The following is an 18971-nucleotide window of genomic DNA, read 5'->3' as shown; positions in this document are numbered from 1 at the left end:
TTCGACAAAATTCAACACCCATTTATGATAAAAACCCTCCAGAAAGTAGGCATAGAGGGAACCTTCCTCAACATAATAAAGGCCATATATGACAAACCCACAGCCAACATCGTCCTCAATGGTGAAAAACTGAAACCATTTCCATTAAGATCAGGAACAAGACAAGGTTGCCCACTCTCACCACTATTATTCAACATAGTTTTGGAAGTTTTAGCCACAGCAATCAGAGAAGAAAAAGAAAAAAAAGGAATACAAATTGGAAAAGAAGAAGTAAAGCTGTCACTGTTTGCAGATGACATGATACTATACATAGAGAATACTAAAGATGCTACCAGAAAACTACTAGAGCTAATCAATGAATGTGGTAAAGTAGCAGGATACAAAATTAATGCACAGAAATCTCTAGCATTCCTATACACTAATGATGAAAAATCTGAAAGTGAAATTAAGAAAACACTCCCATTTACCACTGTAACAAAAAGAATAAAATATCTAGGAATAAACCTACCTAAGGAGACAAAAGACCTGTATGCAGAAAATTATAAGACACTGATGAAAGAAATTAAAGATGATACAAATAGATGGAGAGACATACCATGTTCTTGGATTGGAAGAATCAACATTGTGAAAATGACTCTAGTACCCAAAGCAATCTACAGATTCAGTGCAATCCCTATCAAACTACCACTGGCATTTTTTACAGAACTAGAACAAAAAATTTCACAATTTATATGGAAACACAAAAGACCCCTAATAGCCAAAGCAATCTTGAGAAAGAAAAACGGAGCTGGAGGAATCAGGCTACTGGACTTCAGACTATACTACAAAGCTACAGTAATCAAGACAGTATGGTACTGGCACAAAAACAGAAATATAGATCAATGGAACAGGATAGAAAGCCCAGAGATAAACCCACGCACATATGGTCACCTGATCTTTGATAAAGGAGGCCAGAATATACAGTGGAGAAAAGACAGCCTCTTCAATAAGTGGTGCTGGGAATACTGGACAGGTACATGTAGAAGTATGAAATTAGAACACTCCCTAACACCATACACAAAAATAAACTCAAAATGGATTAAAGACCTAAATGTAAGGCCAGACACTATCAAACTCTTAGAGGAAAATATAGACAGAACACTCTATGACATAAATCACAGCAAGATCCTTTTTGACCCACCTCCTACAGCAATGGAAATAAAAACAAAAATAAACAAATGGGACCTAATGAAACTTAAAAGCTTTTGCACAGCAAAGGAAACCATAAACAAGATGAAAAGACAACCCTCAGAATGGGAGAAAATATTTGCAAATGAAGCCACTGACAAAGGATTAATCTCCAAAATTTACAAGCAGCTCATGCAGCTCAATATCATAAAAAACAAACAACCCAATCCAAAAGTGGGCAGAAGACCTAGACATTTCTCCAAAGAAGATATACAGATTGCCAACAAACACATGAAAGAATACTCAACATCATTAATCATTTTAGAAATGCAAATCAAAACTACAATGAGATATCATCTCACACCAGTCAGAATGGCCATCATCAAAAAATCTACAAACAATAAATGCTGGAGAGGGTGTGGAGAAAAGGGAACACTCTTGCACTGTTGGTGGGAATGTAAATTGATACAGTCACTATGGAGAACAGTAAGGAGGTTCCTTAAAAAACTAAAAATAGAATTACCATACGATGCAGCAATCCCACTACTGGGCATATACCCAGAGAAAACCATAATTCAAAGAGACGTGTACCAAAATGTTCACTGCTGCTCTATTTACAATAGCCAGGACATGGAAGCAACCTAAGTGTCCATCAACAGATGAATGGATAAAGAAGATGTGGCATATATATACAATGGAATATTACTCAGTCATAAAAAGTAACGAAATTGAGTTATTTGTAGTGAGGTGGATGGACCTAGCATCTGTCATACAGAGTGAAGTAAGTCAGAAAGAGAAAAACAAATACCGTATGCTAACACATATATATGGAATCTAAAAAAAAGAAAAAAAAATGGTCAGAAGAACCTAGGGACAAGACGGGAATAAAGATGCAGACCTACTAGAGAATGGACTTGAGGTTACAGGGAGGGGGAAGGGTAAGCTGGGACAAAGTGAGAGAGTGGCATGGACATATATACACTACCAAACGTAAAATAGATAGCTAGTGGGAAGCAGCCGAGTAGCACAGGGAGATCAGCTTGGTGCTTTGTGACCACCTAGAGCGGTGGGATAGGGAGGGTGGGAGGGAGGGAGATGTAAGAGGGAAGAGATATGGGGACATATGTATATGTATAACTGATTCACTTTGTTATAACGCAGAAACTAACACACGATTGTAAGCAATTATACTCCAATAAAGATGTTAAGAAAAAAAACTATACTCCAATAAAAAGTATGTTTAAAAAAAAAAAAGGATAAAAGTAAAACTACCCATAATTTCCCTTGTAGAGATAGCCACTATTGAGTTTTTAACGAATGCTCTTCCAACCTTTTCCTATAAACTCTGAACGTTCAATAAATATTTAAGCATACTCATGTGCTCTTCAGACAATGTATTAGAAAAGAATTGCTAAGTCAATAAGGAAGTAAAATCTTAAAGGCCACGCTGTCCTCCCTGAAAGCTGTACTAACTGCTACTCCCACTAGCAGGATCTGAGTGTGTCCATTTTCTGATACCTTCAACAAGCCTGAGGTGGTAGCCTTTTTTCATCTTTAGCAATCTGACAGCAGAAGCTGCAGCACCTCACTGCTTTATAATTGGTACTTCTTGGATTCATCATGATGGTGAACTTTTAGAAAAATATTATTTACTGGTAATTCATCTTTTTTCTTTTATGAATTGTCTGCTCATATTTTTCTGTTGGTGGGATTATCTTATCACATTCCCAGTAAGATAATCAGTTCTTTCTCAAGTCTCTAGGGTTCCCAAATAAAAATGAGTCAGGTTTAAGAGCTTGGAAAAGCACTGAAATCATGGTTAAAGCCTGAGAAGGTGGACCCCTGAAGAAAAATGGATGCAGAATTAGTTAGCCTGGACCGTGGAAACCGAGAGTGCTTTTAAAGGAGAGGATTGTTAGTACTTTGAAATGAAGGCGGAGATGAAAGGGTCTTCTCTTCTGAGCACCTCCCCTCTCCTTAAACATAAGTCAAATGGCGTGAGGGATTAGGGGAAGAGAGGAGGGGGCAGCTGCTAGAGTTGCAGACAGAGATTAATCCATTTCAGATTCTCATACCGCTCCTCTCAAGACTTAGTAACTGAAAATATAAATCACAAAAAAGGGTACAAATCCTTCAGAAACCAGTCTAAGGTCAGACAGTCAGAACCACTCCCTGGCAGGAGACCAGGATATACTGCAAGTTGTGAGCTTTCTCTCTTTTAAAATATCAAAGATGAGGGTAGATATCTATTTATACAGGCTAGGGAGACTAAGGGCTTGCTCAAGGCCCATTCCAACCGTAATAGGACTTCGACTATGAGAAGTAAAGCAGACTGAACTTACAGACATGGAAGAGCCAGATGCAAGCCCCATCCAAAAAGATGATTTGGCTGCTACAGCTTTGTGGTTTTGGAAATTTACGTCTTGTCTGACTTGGGGTGTAAGCCCTGATGTCTTGTAACGAGAGATGCTGTTTTTAGAATTTAGTCACTCTAGCTCCTATCACTGAGAAACCAGACACTAAACCATCTGTGACACCTGCAAGCTGGAATCACAAGTCAACCACCATGACCCTTTCCGAGTCCATTTTAGGGAACTGAATCTGTGGGAAGAAAAACTTTCCAGAGTGAAGACACATCCTCTGATCAACCTCGGACTTTTTAAATATCACAAGACAGCAATTGGAAGTGAGGACGCTGCCAAGCAAACAGCTCTGAGAGGAATGCCTATCTTGACAACAAACCACTGAGAAAACGCAGCTTCTCTTGCTTACTTTTCATGAGAAGACGGAGTGCCATAAGCCAAGAAGTACTTTTTTTAAAAAAGTCGTTAATTCTAGGAAGTGGCACTTATGGGGCAACTAATGCATTCTTGCTCAGTCTTGTGGAACACTGATGTTGAAAGGTCAGTATGAAGGGGTTGCTATAAAAATCTTTTCCTCAAACTCTGAGCACTGCTGGCGGGAATGTAAAAGGGTGTAGTCACTGTGGAAAACAGTATGGCAGTTCCTCAAAAAATTAAAAATAGAGTTACCATCAGTTCTAGTAATTCTGAGTATGTACCTCAAAGAGTCTTGAGTTTTGAAGAGATATTTGCACACTCACGTTCAAAGAAGCATTATTCACAATAGCCAAAAGATAGAAGCAACCCATGTGTCAACTGACAGATGGATAAACAAAACACAACAGAATATTATGCAGCTTTAAAAAGAAATTCTGACATATGCTACAACATGTATGAACCATGAGGACATTATGTTAAGTGAAAAGAGCCAGTCACAAAAAAACAAATATTGTGTAATTCCACTTATATGAGGCACCTAGAGTAGTCAAATTCATAGAGACAGAAAGTAGAATGGTGGTTGCCAGGGGTTGGGGGGAAAGAGGAACGGAGAGGTATTGTTTAATAGGCAGAGAGTTTCGATTTTGCAAGATGAAAAAAAGTTCTGTGGATGGATGGTGGTGATGGCTGTAAACAATATAAATGTACTTGATGCCACTGAACTGTCCACTTTAAAATGGGAAATTCTGCGTTACATATACTTTACTACAATTTTTAAAAATGATTAAATCTTTCCACCAATTTTCAGAGAAAATTCCTCAATCTTCTCTACCATTTTTTTAAACCTTTGATACCACCTATAGCTTATCTGTTCCCTAATACAAATAAAAGGCAAAATAAATGAACACACAGCATATGAACATCAGTGAAATACTTTGAGGCTCGCTAGAGCTAGGCTTCATGTGGCAGCTTTATGAGCACACAAATGCTCGGCTGTGATTTTTTTATGCCAGATTTTCTAAGAAAATTAGTTTTATAATGCTTTGCAAAATAAAAATACTCCTTAAAAAAAAAAAGAAAAACACCTCCAATTATCCAGTGTCCCTTCACTTAGAGTTTAACAATTGCTAATATCAAGGAATTCTACTCTGATGGCTCTGAGTTGTGCAAAGGTCATAGGTCATAAGAGCAAGTTTCATTTCTGTAAGACAAAACTACCATTGCTAAGACTTTTTGATAACTAGGACTGCCCCCCCTGGGAATAAGGGCCTGGAACCAAAGCTGTTATAGCACTTCTTATCTTTATACTAATTTAGAGTTCCCAAAGCAATTTCAAATACATGATTTCATCTGAGCCACACAAGCCAGTCCACAGGTAGGTTTTACTATGGCCAATGCTGAGGAGGAGGATAACACAGAGTTTGAGTGATTTGACCAAAATCACTTAGCTACTAAGTGGCCAGAACCATGCTCTTACAAGTTCAAATCCATTCTTGTATTTCCCTAACCCTTAAATTTAGCTCTCTAGTCAAAGGCTTTATTGAGCTGGGATCTGTCCCCAAACGACCCCTCGCTGTGTGGGTGCTGTGAGCCACCAAGAGAAAGGAGCACAGTCACAGCAGCACTAAGGCCTCACTTCCTTATTCACGAAGAGAGAGATTACTGGACATACCCACCAGTCAGTATTATTTCTCGCTCAAAGGAAATTATATGTGAACACATTTAAAAAGCATAAAATAAAATGTTAAGTCACAAAAGGCATAGTTGTCAGGAGACTAAGGTTCCATGATTCTCACCATCAGGAAGGCTGAGTGCGGGAGGGAGGCATGTATGCAAACCAAACCAACCAACCAACACACCTGACCGGTGTCCACCACCGGTGGAGGGAGTGACAAACTGCTTGCTTTGAGGGGCAGGAGACAAACCTGCAGTTTGCCAAGGTACCAGAGACCGTAAACTCTCAGCCCTTTCCTCACTCGGGCATTTCAAGATGCTGAGGAAGGATACAGGGATAAAGGAGCTATATAACTGAATGTGCTACAGGCTGGGCATATAATAGTAAATAAAGTAATCAAAGACACAGCGGTCACATGCCATACTTAGCCCAAATTCTGGAGAGCATCATGAAAGGAGGAGCTGAACGATCTGCTGAGCTTAGCTACTACTTTCATCCCAGGGTTTGGCAGCTTCCTGACATGTGGGCTGTGCCTCTGTTTATGCCCCCTCAAGAGTGGGAAGGAGGCCTGGCTAGGGGCTGGCGGACTCACAGATGGAAGGCTATGGAGATAGTAGTCTGGTGTTTGGCAGCTGGGGACGGAAATGGAGGGTAATGGGGCTGCCAAAAGCCTTTCAACCTCAGGTTTCATTTACTTTATTCATCTAATCTGCAAACACTCATTGAGTGCCAGCTACACCCGGCAGTGTTCTCAGCATTAACGGTACACTGGTAAATAAGACAGACAAGGTCCCTCCCTCAGGACACTGACATTCTGGGGGAGAAAGAGGAATGAACAATTAGAAACAGACAATGTCGTGATAAATGCTATGAAGAAAAAAGCCAGGGGGTGTGAGTGACAGTGCCCGTGGGACCACGTCGGGCCTCTCCGAGAAGACAGCAATTAAGCTGAGACCCAAATGTCGAATGACAAGAAGGAAAAGCTTTCCAGGCAGAGTACCAGAAAGTGCAAAGGCCCTGATGTGGGAATAAGCTTAGCTTAGCCTATTGGAGGAAAGACTGAAGGGAAGAAGGCTATGAGCTCAGGTTAGAAGGGTAGCCAAGGGCCAGACTAGTCAGGGTCTTGTAGGTATGGTAAGAAGCCTGGATTTTTTGCTCAGTGATTTGAGAATTCACTGGACTGCAAAGGAGTGACATGTCTGATTTATGCTTTCATCCTCTGGCTTGTGCCAAGAGGTCACCCTTCCAGTTCTGCAGCCCATGGGCTATCTGGGTAAGAGCAAGGCATGGACCCAAAGGGGTACCAAAGGGAGAATGCCTCAATAATCCCTTTTTCCTTGTCTGATTTTATGACTGCCACAAAAGGGAGCAAAAAGAAGCCAGTGGGCCCCAGCTTGAGTTTACAGCCCATCCTTTCTAGCCTTCTGCTTGAAACTGGCCTGTCTTGGCCCTGCTGGGCATACCTGATGAATGCAACAGAGAAAAGGACCTCTATTTGATTCTTTCTTCTCTTTTCTTTAACTACCCTATCCTGAATCATTCCCTAGTGACTTTAGATATTTTTGACCTACCTCCAGGTCCAGCAAGCTATAAAGTTACACAATACTACCTGATCAGGGCAAATTTCTTCTTTCTCTTAGAAGGGTCAACAAACTACTTAAAGAAATAAAAACCGTCTTGGTAACCTAGCTGTGGTCTGTCTTAGTAAGTAGAGGATATGCACATCACAATCACTTCCAATCTTGAGGCAATCAAATAAATCCCTTTGACATTTTGGGACAGAAGAAAAACCAAGCAGATTCTTTTAGTTTAAGACTTTTAGTTTAAGAAATCGACAGGGGTAAGAATGGGAAAAAAGAAAAAACTATCAGCAGCAAAATGACTGTCAGCTGTTTCTAAGGAGCTGGATCTATTTGCTTTTTCAAAGAGACTGAAAAAGAAGAGAAAATGCGGCTTCTGTTCCTCACATCCTGCTCCCCTTCCCCCAAAAGGATGGGGAGGGGAGCGTGAAGAGAAATCTTTGGCATTCACGAACTCCAAATGGAAAGCATCCAATGATATTGTTTCAAAAGCTATTTCAATCAGACCACACTAACCGTTTCTTACTTTTTTAGACTGCTTACTTAAAAATCGGTACAGAGCAGACAGTAGGGGAGATTAGAACTACTTATTTCGATGATGAAGAGTCAAGCCCAGATAGTGGAAGGTAGTGGAACCTAGGTCTCCTGACTCACACTCCCTATCAAATTTTATTATGTATTTTTATCTTTTAAAAGTAAAAGCACATTATAGCAAAATAGGAACAGGAAGTCACTCAAAATCCAATCATTATACTACACCATTAGCATTTTGTTCCTTCTATCATAGGCTTATAGGTTTCCCCCCACATTGTTATAATCACACTGAACTAATGCTCTTTGCGATACAAGCCCTTTATATTACCATTAACATGGTCAAGGATATGAAACTTAAGACTGATATGATGTGGAATACAACTTGGTATAATCTGAGCTGAATTTATTATCTTTGCTGAGGACTAGTGACCCCACAAGAGAATTTTGCGCCTCTTATTGAGACAGTAAAAATATACAACAGCACCTATTATTAGGTCTTGGAATTCAGGTCCTTTTCATGGAGTGTTTAAAACAGAACTTTCAAGAAGCCCTGGGATGTAACTTAACTTCAGATCAGTTTTATTTACCTACCTGGTGCATCAGGTACTTGAAGAGGAATGAAAGGATCAGATACACTTAGAAGAGGAAGGCTAGAAGCCACAGTCTGCCCACCCTTCCTTTTTTCAGCTGGAATTGGTTGGAGGGGAAGGAAGGGTCAAGAAGAGGGAGGAAAAAAAGAGAAAAGCAGAAAACATCAAGTAAATCCAGATGTATTTACCATCTATTAACCCAACTCAAACTATAGAGTAAGTCTAAATTTAGAGGCAGAATAAAGAGGAATGAGTGGATATAATTCAATGCAATAGCAAAGTATGTCTGAGATGTACAATCTGGTCCTTGCAACATAGTCTGAGATGCAATTAATGGTAAAAGTAGGATATTCGTACATCTGAAATTCCACGTCTTCCTTAGATACTGCAGTCTACAGTGATCTCTTTCAGAATTCCTATTGCAATTACTACTATCCTTATCACACATTTTGGTAGGTAAACAAACTTTGTCTATTTTGAAATTTACAATATGTGTATAGGTACTTCCTATGTGCCCATTTCCCTCTTGAGGTCCTTTAGGGACAGAGTCTTATTCTATTCCCTCTTGAGGTCCTTTAGGGACTGAGTCCTAGTCTATCACCAAATGTCTAATGTAGTGCTAGGTAGACAGAAAGAGACAGAAACAGATTTCTTGCCTATTGGAAGGTTCGATAAACCCTAACCTCTGGACTACATCTACCATACTATTGGCATTCATCCTATATTTGGCAAACTTATAGATTTACAGAAATCTATACACCCTATGGAATATGAGAGCCTGAAGGGATCTCAGCATTTTCTACCATAATTTTCTTATTTTCCAGAAAAGAAAATGAAGCCCAGAAGTTAAGAGACTAGACAGAGGTCAACCAGCAGACCCAGGATCAAAACACAGGTCTCCTGGCTCCTACTTTACCATTCTTTACCTTGCATTTTAATAATGAGTTAGTTCCTGAATTAAAATCTAATTTAGCCTTTTATAAAGTGGATGTAAAAAAAACTTTTAATTTTCAAGTAACTGTAGAATCATAGGAAGTTGCAGTACATAGAACCCTGTGAACCCTTCAACCCGCTTCCCCCAGTGGTGAGTTCTTACACAACTATAGTTCAATATCACTGACACCAGGGCAATTCTGTTAACTAAACTCTGTTCAGTTTTCACATGTACTCACATTTGTGTGTGTGCGTGTGTGTGTGTATAGTTCCTTGCCATTTGATAGTACGTATAAATTAGCCTAAGCACCACAACAATGATACACAACTATTCCCTCAAACAGAAGAACTTCCTTGTACTCCTTTATAGTCATACCCACTCCTTACTCCTGTCCCAGTCTCTATAATTTTGTCATTTTAAGAATATCATTCAAGTGGGCTTTTAACTAAGCTTCTTTAAAGGTCTGTGGAGGAAGAGAAGGGTTAAAATCACTGCTCTTAGTCTCTGAAATATTTTAAATTGAGATACAATGAAATATATTAAAAGAAAAAGAACAAATTATGAAATTGAATGTATAGTATAATTCATGTTTGAAAAAAGTATGTACACAGAAATAAAACTATGGACATAAATATTGTTAAATGTTAGCAATGCTTTCCTCTTGGAATGGGGTCATGAGTTTTTCAATCTTGCTTCCTTGGGGTTTTAGCAAATGAATGTATATAACTTATCAACAGAAAAATACAGTAAGTCCCCTACATACGACCTTCAAGTTGAGAACTTTCAAAGATGTGAACGTGCGTTCCTATGTCCAATCACGTAAGTTAGTTCACGTGTCTGGCATACGTTGTCACGTGCAGCTTGCCCTCTGTCTCCTATTGCTGACGATCCTTCAGCTCTACCATCTCCCACCTCCTCTCCCTCCTCCAGTCAGTAACTCTTCTTGCCTGTTCACTAGATGCCAGCCCCTGTATGCCAGCTGTTGTACTGTACTACTGTACTTTTCAGGGTACTGTACTGTAAGATTAAAAATGTTTTCTTTATTTTTTGTGTTTGTTTTTTATGTATCATTTGTGTGAAAAGTATTATAAACCTATTGCAGTACAGTACTATATAGCTGACTGTGTTAGTTGGGTACCTAGGCCAACTTTGTTGGACTTACGAACAAATTGGACTTATGAACAAACTGGACTTAACGAATGTGCTCTTGGAATGGAACTCGTTCATATGTAGGGGACTTACTGTATTTTAAATAAAGAGGCACAATGTCAAGTTTTAATTGTCTGCCTGTTCCTCCTCTAATATATGAACACAGTTTAGTAACATTTTTGCAGCTTTTACCATAAAAATGTTAAGGATAACCCTTGTGTCATCCTCCCCAACTCATTACCAAATTTCCTGCTTCTCTCCTCCCTTGGTTGGTTAGAAGGTTTCAAATCAGTGAACGGTCTGAGCTTGATTAGAAAACTTGGAGAAAATGGTGCCACCCTGAACTTCATCCAAGTGAGGACACATTAATTTCAGGGATTTAGATATAACTTTCTTTCATTTGTAAAGAATGAAGATTCTTCTTCATTCACACCACAAATGCAAACGAAGGGAAAATACCAAATGTTCATAGAAAAGTGCTGGATAAATTGAGGAAAATATGAAGATGTTTTGTAATGCCTGTAAAAGCTTAGTGTCACTGATTTATAAGATTTCTGAGATGTGGTTACAACTACAGCTTCTGCGCTGGGCTGCCCAGGTACAAATTTCTACACTGTCATTCTCCACCTATGACCTTGGGCAGGTCACTTAGCCTCTCATGGGCTGTTGTGAGGGATCACTGGAGATAATGTGCATAAAAGCACTTACCCAGTGGGCTTAGCACGCAGCATGTACTCAACATATGTTCGCTGGTATTATTGTCCTAACTTTACTCAAATATGTGTTTTCTAATGGCTGGGCCGTTAAAAGAAATACTGCCATTTACAACCTTCAAAGTAAGCATTAAGGGGAGAAGAGGCAAAAATAAAAGCAAAAAACAACTCTTTAAAAAACAGTTCATACAGACAAACAACAAAACATAAAATGTATGATAAGAAAGAATTAGGCATTAAAACTGGAAGTGGATGGAAAATGATTAGGGACGTCTATTATTAACATTGGTGAATCCAAGCTCCTATCCTTTGGCAAAAAGTGACTCCTTTCCTTCATTCAACAAATCTGTACTGAGCCAAGCACTGCACTAAATGCTGGGATTCAGCATCAAAGAAGACCCTCCTAGGGCTTATTCCACGACCCCCTTTCCAGGGAAACTATATCCTACCCAGCACCATAACTAGTCATCATTGTGACATTTTATCTCAAGGACAATGACCAATGCTTTATACATTTGGTATATTTAGTCAACTATTTGGCATATCCAACTTGAAGCACTTTCAACCAGACCAAAATACCAATAAATTTAAAAATTATACAGACCAGACAACAAAGCTAAAAATAAAAAATAGCACACAAAGAAATTTTCACTATTTAATATTAAAAAACACACCTTCCAAATAATTCCAAAGCCTGTTCCAAAACATTAACAATGAGAACATCATATGAAGACTTATGGGATATGGTTAAAACTTGAGTTTTTTCTTACAAGGGAAACACACAGCTATTAGAAAGCACTCTCAATAACAGTGTAATCCTCAAAGGCTGGGGTGGGGTGGGCATCTGGAGCAAGAAAGAGGCAAGAGAATAGTAGATTATCTGCGAAAAAGTCTTCCTGGAAATTATAATTAGCCTCCCTCCCCACTCTCATGCCAGATGAAAATCACTGTTATATTGAGAGAAAAACTCTAAATACTTTATTTTTAAAGAATTAAAAAAAATTTTACTATGTGTTCTTCTTGAAATCAGCAAAAGTGAACCTAAGAAAAATAGGGAACTGTAATCAAAAAGATAAAGGCAAAAGATAAAGAATTAGAAGACAGAAAAAGAGTAGTTCTATAGAGTTGTCTTTGAAAGGTAATAAAACAGCAAATCTCTAGCTAGAGTTACCAAGAAAAAGAGAAACACAAATACATACAATAAAATTGATGTATGCAAAGAAAATACTATAAGAGATTTAAATGTATTCTTCTATTTTATTAAAAAAATTTTGAAACTATAGATGATTTTCTAGGACACTATTATTAAATTTGCCTTATTATGAGGCAGAAAACCTGAGAGAGGAAGTTCTAGAGCCAGAGGGTCGGTGTCCCAGCTCTGCCACTTACTAGCTATGTGACCCTGGGAAAGAGACTAGCCTGTGCTCAGTTACCTCAGCCTTAACTGATGTGGGGATGATGTGGTAACCTCGGAGGGCTGTTGAGAGGGTCAAATGAGATAATACTTGCATAGGACAAATGACAAACTGGGGGAAAAGTTTACAATATGACACATGAAGAGCTCTTACATATTAAGAACAAAATAAACACAGCACATTAAAAACAAAAAAAGGACATGAACAACACAAATCCCAAAAGAAATAAAAATGGCCAGTAAACAATGTCCTTTGTCTACAGCCTCTGAGCTGGTCTGGCTGGGAAAAAGAGGTGAAAATTACTCATTCACTGTTGACTGAAATAAAATTTGTATAGCATTCTTGGAGGGCAATTTGGAAATAGGCACCAAAAGCCTTAATTACACATATCTTTTGATTTAGCAAATAATCCCCTAAAAGCTATCTTAAAGAAATTTTAAAGGATATGAATAAAAATTTGGCTTCAAGAATGTTTATGTGGTGAAAATTAGTAACAACCTAAGTATTCATCAAAGGGGATGTTAAATACAATGTTATTGTTCTTCCATTAAAAATCATGTTGTAGATTAGTATTTATTGAAATGGAAACTACTAATTCCCATAGAACGTTTACAAAATGAATAACGAACACCTCCATAATACCCAAGAGAAAAAACTGCAGAGGCCATATTATTACAATGCAATGAAAATATATCCTAAATAACTCTAGGGTAAAGAAATCAAAACTTAAACATTAAAATTTAAAAACATCCAGAAAAGAATGAGAATAAGAGAGCATTACAGGGACTTCCCTGGTGGTCCAGTGGTTAAGAATCCACCTCCCAATACAGGGGACATGGGTTGGATCCCTGGTCGGGGAACTAAGATCCCACATGCCGTGGGGCAACGAAGCCAACGAGCTGCAACTACTGAGCACGTGGGCCACAACTACAGAGCCCGCATGCTGAAACTACAGAGCCCAGGCACTCTGGAGCCCTGCGCCACAACTAGAGAGCCAACACGCCGCAACTACTGAGCCCACATGCCACAACTAGAGAGAAGCCCACGCACCACAACGAGGAGCCCACGCACCGCAGCGGAGGATCCCACATGCCGTGAGGAAGATTCCGAGTACCACAACTAAGACCCGACGCAGCCAAAAATAAAATAAAATAATAAATAAATAAATAAATAAATAAATAAATAAAGAGAGTGTTACATGGCAAATGTTATGGAATAACAGCCAAAGTTCTAATCAGAAATAAATTTACGAGGTTAGAAAAATAATGATACACCCAAAGAAAGCAGGAAGAAAGAATATGAAAAGTTAAAAGCAGAAATTAATCAATATAATTAAAAAGATCAATTTTGAAGGATATCAAATTCCATATCCTACAAAGAACATATTCAAAACCTCACATCCATTGCTGAGGAATTTATAACAGTAAAACATTGACATCAAATTAATGTTTAAAAAAGAGGTACCTGGTTAAATACATTAGGATGTATCCACATAAAGGAATTTAATGTAGATATTTTAAAAGTTATATTCGAGGAGCTTCTTTATTGATATGGGGGAAACATGCCAAATTTTGTAAGCAAAAAAAATTAGGCTTTAAAATATGACTATAAAAATGTACCTTAGAGTCATAAACTGAGGCTGAAAATTCTGCACAAAATTGTGGACACATGTATTTTTGTGAAAGAGAAGATCTGTAACTTCCCTTAGATTCACAAAGGTATCTGTGACCCTAAAAAGGTTAAATGCCTCTAACAGACATCAAAATGGTATCCCTATGCTAATTTCTCAGGGGTGAGATCATGGGGCTTTTAACTTTCTTCTCTGTGCTCTTCTATAAATTACTAAATATGTATGTTATTTATTAATAAAAAGGAAAATTAGGTTTTTATTATTACTTGTAGAATTTTTTTAAACGTCTCATTTAAAAAGATATCTCGCTTCCGCCACAGCAGCCGTTGAAGAGCAGCAGCCATGGCTCTGCGCTACCCCATGGCTGTGGGCCTCAACTGGAGCCACAAGGTGGCCAAGAATGTGAGCAAGCCAAGGCACAGCTGCCGCCACGGGCGCCTCACCAAGCACACCAAGTTTGTGCGGGACATGATCCAGGAGGTGTGCGGCTTCGCCTCTTATGAACGGCGGGCCATGGAGCTGCTCAAGGTCTCCAGGGACAAGTGGGCCTTCAAGTTCATCAAGAAAAGGGTGGGGGAACACATCTGTGCCAAGAGGAAGAGAGAGGAGCTGAGCAACGTCCTGGCCGCCATGAGGAAGGCAGCAGCCAAGAAGGACTGAGCCCTTCCCCTCTGTGCACAATAAAACTTTTTCAGAAAAAAATTAAAAAAATAAAAATAAAAAGATATCTCCCTGTCCCCATAAGCACACACACACATGCACAAAAACACAGCATAGAAGAGACTCAGATATAGGATAGAGCATCTAATTCTTAGAATTCTTCAAGTCATTCCAAAGAACCTAAGCAATTACAAGAGATTAACAGAGTGATGTTCCTGAAATTTAGAAATATTTGCTTAAAAACATGTATGTGGACTTGAGAGAACAAATCCTGTATACTACTGCCAGATCACCCTGCCATTCTAATTCAAAGTGATTCTAGATCTGTTTTTATCCCTATCTTTTTATAGGAAATCTTCAGAATGAAGAAAATTATGTTACCACCAGGATCTGGGGCTCACTGGCATGCTAGGGTTATCTGTGGACTGGAAACCAGTAAGAAGGTGACAACAGTGAGTCTTGAGTTTCAGGTGTTCGCCATACTAACCAGTTCCAGCAGAAAATGAGGAAGCGGCAAAAGTATCACCTTGGGTTGGTTGAAAGCCTGGGATCAAACTCTCAGCTGAGCCTCCAAGCTTCTCAGGATGTTTGCCTGGAGGGACAAAATACCACTCGGTTCATCCCAGCAGAATCCCATGATGCACACACAGGCCAGGGGTGAAGGGCACCCTCCAAACCGACATCTAGACTTGACTCATTTTACTGCATTATGGCAACACCTTGGCTATTCAAAGGTCCTTGTCTAGTCACTGCAGTAACTGAGAAACAGCTGAGGAAAGAAAGGAAGTCTAAAGCTCTAAAGCTTGAGCACATTACTCAAAGCACAATGCCTCCAGCCTTCACTCTGAATCGATTTATCTCTACAGCATTCTAATGAGTTTGATGATCTGTTTTCCATGTTGAAAGTAGTTATGAGAGCAAAAGAGAAGAGAGATGGCAGTAGTGAGATGCTATGAGGGACGGGCACAATGACGATGGCTTAATGTAAAAGCCAACAGTTGAACAACAAGAACAGTGACAGGAAATTACTAAAAATAGATACAGGAATTTTGAAACTTGGGAGTCACTTAATCAGGTGCAAAATACTAGTTTTCAATAGCACATGAAGGTATTTCTGTTTACAGTCCAGAACAATAACTGGCATACATAACAATGAAACAAACTGACAATAAATGTCATAGAAAGTTAAATCCTATGCCTTATGAAGAAAAAAAAAAAGGCAAGAAGTGTATGGATTTTAAAAAGATGTCTATAAAATTATAAAGCTAAAATGTTTGGTCAAAGTTCGTATCATTCACTCCGTTCTGATCATTCCTTTACCCTGTGCTTTTGTCTACACTGAGGTACTTTTTTTGAACTGTATCATACTGTAGAATTTTCCTAGGGTGTGTGCTGTTGTTTTCCAAAGTGTATGTGTGTCTGTGAGTGGGTATCCTGCCTTCCAAATTAGACTGTGGATTTGAGGGTGGAAATGGTACCTTCTATTTATTTGATCTCTGCTCCAGGGTCAGTCAACAGTAATAGAGAATTCTGATCATGAAGATTCAGTGTCTACATGAGGGCACACTCTCATGGGTAAGCAGCTACGACTTTCTGGGATAATAAACCCACTTCGGACAAGGTACCATCACATTCCTCCAAGGAGTGAACGAGCTTGACACTATCATCCTGATCTATGCTACCCAATCTTTCCTAGAAGTTTCCCACTCTCCTTGCTGCCACCCACAACAGACCAGGATTTCCTGAGGATGAAGAGACTTCGGTGCCCTAGTAAAAATACAAGCTGATTTGTGCATATACTTCAAAATCAAGTCTTTGAAGGAAAGAAAGACCTAAGCCTACATTTTCACATGCGTACCCCTCTAGAGTTAATCACAAAAAGACACCAATTACTCACCTTCCCCAAGCTTGGCAAAGTCCTTGTTCAGCAGTTCTTCAGCTGTGAGTTTGGAGAAATTGTCGTCATCAAAGGGATTCCATGTAGAACCTTCTGAAGGATTATAAACGTTTTGCTGGGAGGCCCGAGGGGAGCCTGAAGGAGTGGTGGTTGCAGACCTAGGTAGGTTCCCACCCCCACGAAATAAAAAGACATATAAAGGTTGAAAAGGGTCAACCTATCTTCTCTTTGTTTCAAGAGCAAATTATTTTATAAGTCAAACCATTATTTTCCACAGTATGTTTCTAAAAGGGCTTCCCGTAACAATGGAACAGTTTCCACAGATGCGCTTTCCACTGTGTGAAACAAACATCTCCCTTTCTTTTGTGATTCACTATCTCCCACTACATCTTTAACCTCTTGCTTAGATTTTTGGTCTCATCTGCAAGTTCTTTCAGTTCAGGATCCCAAAGCCACCTGTTCTTAGGCTCGTGCATCCTGTGGTGACCACTGGAACATTCACAACAGCTCCAGAGGGGCTGACGCCTATTCCGGCTGCCTCGCGTCTGTCAGGATCCAGCATCAGTGGACACCATCACAGTTAAAGATCAATAAAGACATTTACCACCATCTTGAGCTCCTGGGTATTATCACCTAATTTTCTTCTAAAGTCTCTCTTGATGACCTTTGCGTTTAGCTAATGACTTAATTTAAAGATTTTTGACTTTCGTATATGGTTCCAAGAAAGTTGAGAGCCTGACACTGCATTTACGCAACAAACACTCACTGCAATCTACTTGATGTCAGGCACAGAGCCTGTCACCGGATTTACAAAGGTTGATTAAGCCACGGTGCTTGCTGTGGATGAACTTGCAGGCTAGGTCAGCTAAACATACAAATAAATAATGATAACACAGTGTAATACATGCTCAAAAAAGGGCTCATAACAAAATTATATATGATGCCAGAGGAAGGGTCAAAGAAAATATAACCTCCAACATGGATCTTGATGAATAAATAAGCATTTCCTAAGTGGACCAGGAGGAGAGTGGCAGTTCCACCAATGTGATATAATAGTCCTTGGTCTGTTAACCAGTCAGTTCAGATATTATTCCACAGGCAATGGGGAGCCAATGAAATGTTATCAGCATGGAGAGATTTGATCAGATCAAGAATTTAGAAAACACATGATACAGTATGGGATGGAAGACAGATTGGAAACTGTGAGGCAAGTAGGAAATTATTTCTTAAGATGAGTCTGATCTATGCACTACAGGAAAATTCAGTTTCTCATTAAACACAGACACTCACCCCTACATATACATCTACACACAACTACATACATATGCAAAAATCACACAGCAATGTTCCCCGGCAGCCTTTTCCCACAAAAGCAGTACATACTTGGACTTATTGAGACTGGCCTCAGCTGCAGCTGCTTGGAGCAGCTGGGTTGATTTGCTGGCAGGGACCCCAAAGACTGCGCTGTGGGTCACGTCGCTGAGAATCCGCCTGTGCCCAGCACGCTGGGCCTTGGGGGATGATGGAGGAGTGAGAGATCCGAGTTTCTGCCCCTGGATGGTAGGAGGTGGGGTTGTCTGAACCTTTGGCTGTTGTCTTATGGGGGCTTGAATCTGCTAGGAAGAGAGACGAAAGCGTTAAAAAAAAAAAAAAAAAAAAAAAAAAAGGGAAAGGAAAAACAAATAAGCAGACAAGTATAACAAAAAATGCCATGTGAGAGCTAACATATGGCTCAAATGGCTCAGTTTATCAAGAACACCCAGAAAGAAAAAAACTAGGCTTTGACAATCTGAGCTGCAGCCTTGAGACTAATACCAGCATGGTACTTACCTGGTACTTATATATAAATTTCAATCTTCATTGGCAATAATATACACGGTAACCATATGTAACTCGACCCAGATCAAAGACTGCAGAAGCTATTTCTGGCTTTAAAGATCTAGAAAGTTTCCTAAAGGACCACTTTCTGCTTTAGGAACTCATTCAGAATGCCTCCAAAGGGCAGCCTTTAAGCATTCTACTGGCACAGTCACAAGCCAATGAAGGCACACCTCTAGCTAAAACACATTTGAGCTAAATGATTTCTGCTAAGAGATCCCTTTCTGACAGAGCTCAGACTACCAGTTAAATGAGACAGAATTTCACTGTGATTAATAAATGGCAGCACTTTTTTGCTTTTGTTGTTAACACTCTATTTCATTGATAGGATGGGTCTTAACAGGATTCTGTTTCTGTGGCAACCCCTGA

The 18971-nt window shown here is 39.4% G+C and overlaps 1 protein-coding gene and 1 pseudogene across 20 annotated transcripts in view; one reads left to right on the top strand and one right to left on the bottom strand.

Moving 5' to 3' along the window:
• AAK1 (AP2 associated kinase 1) overlaps nucleotides 1–18971 on the bottom strand; it is a 168563-nt gene that overhangs the window by 32143 nt on the left and 117449 nt on the right. For 9 of the 19 annotated variants that reach the window (XM_082356295.1, XM_082356298.1, XM_082356297.1 and 6 more), the window contains 4 exons: nucleotides 18108–18340; nucleotides 16725–16882; nucleotides 15315–15419; nucleotides 8328–8423 (listed from right to left, as the gene is read on the bottom strand). In XM_082356295.1, the coding sequence (XP_082212421.1) occupies nucleotides 8328–8423; nucleotides 15315–15419; nucleotides 16725–16882; nucleotides 18108–18340 (592 nt within the window). The remainder of the gene's footprint in view (nucleotides 1–8327; nucleotides 8424–15314; nucleotides 15420–16724; nucleotides 16883–18107; nucleotides 18341–18971) is intronic. The other 10 variants (XM_082356299.1, XM_082356296.1, XM_082356285.1 and 7 more) reach the window with 4 other exon arrangements.
• LOC309611668 (large ribosomal subunit protein eL36 pseudogene) lies at nucleotides 8450–14890 on the top strand (annotated as a pseudogene). Its single transcript has one exon. The product of its transcript is annotated as a large ribosomal subunit protein eL36 pseudogene (transcript).

This window comes from Balaenoptera borealis (assembly GCF_965194805.1).
Source record: "Balaenoptera borealis genome assembly, chromosome: 15".
Lineage (NCBI taxonomy): Eukaryota > Metazoa > Chordata > Mammalia > Artiodactyla > Balaenopteridae > Balaenoptera > Balaenoptera borealis.
This window is presented reverse-complemented; position numbering and strand designations above follow the sequence as displayed.